Genomic DNA, 6,962 nt, shown 5'->3' with positions numbered 1-6,962 from the left:
AACTGCCACTAATCAGCAAAAGTTGCAAATGATTAGTGTAACTGCCAATCATCATCACTATTTTACGTATTATCATCGACTTAATTAACAAGATCATGAAGATGGAGTGGGACACAGCCGACAAAGGAGTGCATGTCGTCATCGGCGCCGAGGAAGTCAAGGAACTCATCCCCACCAACCGTTGGCTGGAGCGGGAGGGTGGCCACCATGAGATTGTTGCTGGGAGCTGGCAGGAGGCTGAGGATCGGCCACGAGGAGGGTGCATGGGAGCCGATCAGGTTTTACGTGCAGATCAAGGACAAGAAGAGCATCTCCATGATGTTCATCCCGCCTGCCTTCAGGTTGGTGATGAAGAAATGGCTGGTTGTCGCCCCTCCTCGTGTCGGCAGTCTCTCTGCCAACAAGTGGTGGGAGTTTTGAGTCCAAGTGCGGATGATCAAGGGGCACATGGTGCTTGGGAGGGGCTGGGAGTACTTACGTCGGCGTCACGGGATCATCCCCGGCAACCTGCTCGTTCTGCAGCTCCCCGGGCTCGACCTGGAGGTGTAGATCTACAACGCCAGCACCTCCAACATCTACAGGGTCTGGTGCTCAAAGCACAGTTTACATCAGTCATGCCCTCTAGGTTCTCTGTGTAGATTGTGTGAAGTCTGAACTAAGTTAGGTCTGAATTTAAGTTTGATCATCTCTTTTGCTGCAAAATTTGTCAATATTTTGCCCCGGGATCAGCACCCTAGGGTCCAGCAGGGGCATGGGATGCCCTGCTATTGAAACTTACACCTACTACTATTATGCATTTGCTAGTTATTGTGTGATGTGTGCTGATGTTCTTGTGTGATGTGTTGTTTGTGGTATGTTGTTCTTGTGTGAAGTGTTGGGTGGTAAGGCCACCACATTTGACAGGGGTGAGCAAAACAGCTCCTTGCACGCAGCCAAACAGCTGTTGCATCTGCTCATCTGTAAAGCACAAACACAGACAATCAAACAGCAAGTCACAATCTGGGCCTTGATGCAATGCAGACGACCAAACTATAATTGATTTTTTTTTTGCCTATATTAGCCCAACCAGGCCTAAACGGATCTAAATACGCAAAATGCTGAAAAACGATGCGGATAACCAACGCGTCATGTGCAAACTGGACGCAGCAGTGGGGTTCTGCTGGAGACCTCAACAATCAATGGGATGGTTGGTCGTATCAGGGATGGAAATTGATTCGCTCCCCTCCTTATCCGGCGATTAATCTGCAGCTTATCTTCTGGCTCCTTTATGATGTACCACTACAATGCTCAAGGTGATCACTGACACGGCAGCTCAGCAACCGAAGATATCTTGGAGCATGGTGCATTGGCTTTCTGTCCATTCTACTTCTGGTTCTAGGCAGCTTTGTCCTTTTGCATATCATGGTGCAACATCGTCAGAACGTGGAGTTGATAATTCATCCGTTCTTTTCTTTTGATCGCTCCAAGAACGGGAGACGTGAAGTAGTACCACCACCAGTTCCGATAGCTTAATATAAGATGTTTTTACAAACTAACATAGCTTACTTACATTGCCGGACGGAGAGAATAGTTCGCAGAGCAAATGAAAAGACAAAAACTCTTCATTTCTTAAGTTCCTTCAAATCGTGCACTGATGTGGCAGCAGATCTGTGAGTGCGACCTATCATCTACAGCTGCAAAGCGATCAGGCGCTGTGCCGGGTCAATCTTGCTGGACAAGTTTTCCTGGGGCGCCATGATCCCGTCAGTATTTGTGGCAGCAGTTGCCCGGTCGGTAGCAGACTAGCAGCACGCACACCAAGGCTCGCATGCAACCATACAGGTCTGAAAATGACTTGGCTTGACTTCCAGAGGTTGAACGGAGTACTTACTCTCGATATGCATATAAAGGTAGGTTCATTTGAATTGCTTTTGATCCTGATTCTTGACACCCATTCAGCAAGATACTTGCAAAGCAAGAAAAGTAGTAGGAATTGCCTCTGATCTCTGGACCACGGGCAGTGTCTCAGTGTAACAGTATCTATCCTTGTGCAGCTGCCACGACATACATCCTCGCATTTCTGGCAAGAAGACGTTTTGGCACCCCTGACCCTGAGCCTGAGGACGTGATGTCAAGTCAATTCTCTTCTGCTTTCTGAAGCTTCAGCCCTCGTCCAAGTGTCAGGTCACGTAGTAAGCAAGATCCAGTGACCCAGTGTCACTGGCCCTGTTCGGATACTCTAACTTGGTTAGAGGTTAGAGTTATTTTCTAACTCTAGACTAACCTTAAACTAACTCTAGCCTTTGGTGGTGTTTGGATGAAAGGGTAAGTTTGAAAATAAATGCACTTTTTTCAATCATTTGACTCTTTTAACCAGGATTTGTTGTGACCGGCTCTTGTGTGGGTGACCGGTGCCGCGGCGGGCGAAGGTTGCGTCGAAGATGGTGCGGATGGATGGGAACGGGATGGAGGCGGACGGGGCGGGCGGACTGATGCGGCGGGATGGAGGCGGACGGGGCCGGCTGGGGCAGGCGGAAGGGACGGTGACGGGCGGACAAACTGGTGCGACGGGATGGAGGCGGACGGGGGCGGGCAGACGGGGGCGGCGGGGGCGGGCAGACGCGGCCGGTGTGGGCGAGCGGACACGACCGGCGATGCATGGCGACAGGGGCCAGCGGGAGGAGGAGAACGAGATGCATCGGAGGGGAGGAGAACGAGAGGCAGCGGGGACGAATGGATAGGATCCGGTGCGGCTGCATGCGACAGAAAACGAATTTTTTTAGGGCCCCACCACAACTAGCTCCAATTAGCACCTCTTTACAGGGATAGTTTTTTTTGTGGATTAGTTTCAATCTAACTCAAACTAGCCCATGTGTTTGGATATTTTAAGAGTTAGTTCAGCCCCAAGTAGCTCAAAGTAGCTCTAGCCCTGGGATCCAAACAGGGCCACTGTCCCCCGCTGCTCTCTACACTACATGCTTTGCCCAGTCGAACTGAGCCATCCTTCTGCACTCTACACTACACACTGCGGTTTAGCTCCTGCCAAGCTGCTTGTGCTTGTGGTACACACTCCACCCATCTCCTGCTGCTCAGTCAATGTCGCTGCTCATTTCATTTTCGCTGGGCCTTTTGCTGCTTCCGGTACACTCCACCCATACCCGTGTTGAGCATAAGTGCAAGATAACACAAGCTGACTGGGGACAAGACAGCCCATGAAGGTGTGGTGCTTTCGCCACCTCAGCACAGTCGAGTTGAGCCAAAGGGAAACTTTGCCAAAAACACTGTCCCCAGTCTGTACTGCTGCTCGAGGGATCCTAAGCGCGGTGCCCATCAGATTCAGAAAGCATAATCGGGACCCCAAAATAACACTTGCAGAAACAAACCCTGAAGGAAGGGAACACCTGAGCAACGTAGCCCCAGCCAAAGCCAATTACATAGAGGGAGAGCACATGGGTGGATTTGTACTGGGTTCTCATTATCATCATGTCGGGGCCAACAACCCCTCTCAATCCGGACATGTACAACCTTTCAGCAACTCCAGGAGGGGTGTGGATGGGGGCTACCAAGCAACGACCGCACTCTTCACTTATTTGGACTGACTGGATCTAGCCTATAGCTTGGGATCGAATCTACACAGATGGAACAATTGCCAATCTCCCCAAAATTATAAGAAAAATAATCTACAAAAATAGTAGCAGCCAGCTCCATCATTGGCGATGACGTATTATGATGCTTCGTGATAACACGGTGAGTGAATGAATGAATGCTGAGAGGCTCGGCATTCATTCCATGGCTATGGCTTGTCGTCGACCTGCACCTGCAGCTCGCTGCTGTCGGTTTTGCGCCGGCCCATCTTGCCGATGGACGAGGCGATGCTGCCCATGAGGCTGCTGCTGCCCCCGTCGCCGCTGCCGAGGTTCAGGGACCGGCGAGATCGCCGGTGCCGCGGAGACTCCAGCCTGCCTTCTCCTTCCTCGTCGTCGTCGTCGTCGCCAGCCTTGGCCCTGGTGGCCACCGCCAGCCGGGTGATGCCGCCGCGGCAGAAGGGGCAGGTGGGCAGCGGCTGGCTCTGCGTGGCCGGGTTGGGCTTGGCGTGGCAGCAGAGCGCCAGCGTGCACGCCGCGCACATCTGGTGCCCGCACTCCCGGACCTCGATCGTGCACTCCTGGTCGAAGCAGATGCTGCACACCTCGGCGCCCTGCACGACCTCAGAGTTAGTATCGGTCCGAACAAGATCCGCACCGTCGGACGCGCCGGCTCCGAGGGAGATGTCGATGCAAAGGCGGGATCGTGCATGTGGAGGCGTACTGCAATCGCGTTTGAATAATGTTTCGTGCATATGGATTGCTCAGACGTGCGGCAATTCGTGCAAGCAGGTGCGTGCATACGCTGCCACTGCCACGGTTTGACACCTAACTTGTCATTACCAATAAGAAGGATTAAACTAGTACTGGTACGTAGTACGCCTGCACCCAATTAGTTAGCCATTCGTCCCTCGGATCAACATAAATATTATACTCCCGGTGTGGTACATTTCTGGGGCAAGTGGCTCCATGTTGAGACCTGACGGCACGTTAGCTACTCCTACAAGCAATGCAATGATGAGCTCTGGGATAATGCTAGCCTTGAAAACCAATCTTGATTGAGAGCGATCAAAATACCTACTTGCTGGTAAGTAAGTTCCCACTGTTATATTGTCCGTGCCAAGGAAAGAAACAATGGCAGCTCGGTACGGCGAAGCTCCCACTGTTATATTGAACTATTTCGTGCGTGTGAGGTCAGCAATGGAATAGCAGTAGTAACTTGCAAGGCAAGACCGGGCAGTACGGTAGAACAGTACCTCGGAGACGGTGGCACCGTCATCTGAATGCGACGGCGATGGCAATGAATTCTTGGCCCCTTTGAGGATCCTCTTCTCCCTCTCCCGATTGGCCTCCATCAGGGCTGCCTCCAGGAGAGCCTTGGCGTCAGGCTCCAGCTCGCTGATGAACTTGAGAGGCGAAGGCCATACTAGGGGCTCTGCCGATGAGGGGTTCAGCAGCGCCGCGCACGCCGCATGCCCTCGCTTCAGCGCCACCTCATATGGAATTCTCCTGTAGAAACCAATCCACATCAGTAGATTAGACTAACCAGCACAATGGCTTCAGATCATTTGCTGAAGAATTGGTATTGTGGTGTTGGAATTCAGTAGTGTTTTTGCAAGAAAATGACAACGCACCCAACGGAGTCGCGCTGGAGGCGGTCGGCGCCCCAGGAGAGCAGCTGGCGGACGCAGTCCAGGCTCCCGCCGCGCGCGGCCAAATGCAGCGGCGTGCTCCCGGGGAATCTGCAGGAACGCGAGCACTCGCGTCAATGTCGCAGCTTTTGCCTTCCTAAAGGTACTGAGAGTGAGAAGGGCGGTCTTTGACTTGGGGAGAAGTTTTACCCGAAGGCGCCGCTGGAGGCGGACACGATGGCGCCGTTCTCCAGCAGGACGTGGACGCAGCGGCGCCAGCCCTGCCTCGCCGCGAGGTGCAGCGGCGTCGCTCCGGTGTCATCCCGCACATTGACGAACCGCGCGTATCCCCTGCACCTCCAAAACCATAGCTGATGACTCATTAGCAAAGGCTAGCGCGCGGCTGCCGCAGCGCGTTGCGGCGAAAAATGGCGGCTCTGAGAAGAAGGGCCAACCAGGATTGCGACACCGGCGCGGTCCGGGCCGCCGTCAGGATGGCCCGGAGGCAGTCTGAGTGGCCGTAGTACGCCGCGTAGTGCAGGCACGTCCGCCCGTGCGACGAATCGAACATCAGGATCTGTACACCCAGACGGAAAACACCATTAGGTTCAGGAGAAGCTCCAAGAACAGCCCCAATCGCCAAAGCTCTGTCCGAGTCTCACATTGGCGCCGGCGTCGAGCAACCGTCGCACGCACTCTGTCCTCCCGTGCATCGCCGCGAGCATCAGCGCCGTCTGCGGCAAAGTCCCACGATGTGAGGACAAGCGTTCCACTGAGGGGGCGACAGGGAAGAGAAGAGGGGAAGCGTGACGAACCTGCTTGTGGCGGTTCACGACGTCCGGCTCCACACAAAGATCCAATGCCATGGAAACCACCTAAGCAAACAAAGGAATCAGCACACCGGAGATACACAGGGGTGGCAAGAAGCTGAACGGGGAGGAGCACACGGCAGCAAAGGGAACCGTACTTGGAGGTGGCCGTGGGCGGCGGCGATGTGAAGCGCGGAGAGGCGGTCGAAGAGCGTGGTGCGGCGGAGGAGGGAGGGGCGGGAGCTGACGGCGGCGGCGAGGCGGGCGAGGTCGCCGGACTGTGCCGCGCCGAAGAAGTCCACCTCCTCGCTGGGGCGGCCGCAGCTGGCTCCGTGCCCCATCGCCCGTTACGCCTCTCGGCGGACGCCCCGCGAGCCGGCCGCGGTGGCCGGCGGGGGGAATAATGGGGGGAAGGAGAGTGAGTACGAGCGTGGGCTGAGGAGTGGGCGCGGTGAAGGAGAGCTTAATAGTGCGTGCGCTTTCTTGTGGTTTAAAAAAACCTTTTCTTCTCTTATTGAGAGTGAAAGATTTTTTTTGATAAACTGCTCCTTTCGCATGCTAGGATATTTCACCAGAAATACAAACACACTGTCACCGCCACTCAGATAGGGCCTTGTTTGATCTATAGGGATTTTGTAAGAACGAAAGATAGTAATCTTATTTTATAAACCAAATGATATAGGGTAGTGATCTGCGCCGGTGCGCCGGCCCAACTGTTGGGCCGGTCCAGCCCCAGCCGCCCGATGCATCGAGATTCAACCGTCCGATCCTGAGTGCGTTGACTTTTTCATCTTCTTCTTCCTCCCCGCGTGTAGCGCGAGCGCTGCCCCCTTCTGCATGGACGTCCTCCCAGCCGGCGGCGACCATCCCCTCATCTAGGCCCCCTCCCCTTCTGCCATCCCGTGCTGCTGGATGTCGTGGTCGCTGCCGGTCGCTGCCATCGTCTCTCATGTTTCTCG

General features: G+C 54.4%; 1 protein-coding gene across 3 annotated transcripts; it reads right to left on the bottom strand.

Moving 5' to 3' along the window:
• Positions 1–3,429: 3,429 nt before the first annotated feature.
• LOC123092600 (E3 ubiquitin-protein ligase XB3) lies at positions 3,430–6,476 on the bottom strand. Of its 3 annotated transcripts, XM_044514401.1 has the most exons (9): positions 6,162–6,475; positions 6,010–6,069; positions 5,857–5,928; positions 5,650–5,771; positions 5,405–5,545; positions 5,198–5,305; positions 4,820–5,072; positions 4,645–4,738; positions 4,187–4,563 (listed from the first exon to the last, which is right to left on the bottom strand). In XM_044514401.1, exons 1-9 carry the CDS (start codon positions 6,342–6,344, stop codon positions 4,460–4,462), a joined length of 1,137 nt encoding a protein of 378 aa, XP_044370336.1. In that variant the 5' UTR covers positions 6,345–6,475; the 3' UTR covers positions 4,187–4,459. The 3 variants fall into 3 exon arrangements, with proteins under 3 accessions (XP_044370334.1, XP_044370336.1, XP_044370335.1); XM_044514399.1 differs by lacking the exons at positions 4,187–4,563; positions 4,645–4,738 and adding an exon at positions 3,430–4,177 and having other exon boundaries at positions 6,162–6,471; XM_044514400.1 differs by having other exon boundaries at positions 4,187–4,738; positions 6,162–6,476.
• Between the last annotated feature and the right edge of the window lie 486 nt (positions 6,477–6,962).

Source organism: Triticum aestivum, chromosome 4B (assembly GCF_018294505.1).
Source record: "Triticum aestivum cultivar Chinese Spring chromosome 4B, IWGSC CS RefSeq v2.1, whole genome shotgun sequence".
Lineage (NCBI taxonomy): Eukaryota > Viridiplantae > Streptophyta > Magnoliopsida > Poales > Poaceae > Triticum > Triticum aestivum.
The sequence above is the reverse complement of the archived record's forward strand: the minus strand, read 5'-3'. Positions and strand labels throughout refer to the sequence as shown.

Bases quoted from the DNA above. Each gene is read 5' to 3' on its own strand.
- LOC123092600 (XM_044514399.1), bottom strand. From the start codon at position 6,344: ATGGGGCACGGAGCCAGCTGCGGCCGCCCCAGCGAGGAGGTGGACTTC. The intron at 5,306-5,404 runs GTAAAACTTCTC...GCGTTCCTGCAG, and splicing joins GCCTCCAGCGGCGCCTTCGG to ATTCCCCGGGAGCACGCCGC. The intron at 4,178-4,819 runs GTACTGTTCTAC...GAGGTCGTGCAG, and splicing joins ACGGTGCCACCGTCTCCGAG to GGCGCCGAGGTGTGCAGCAT.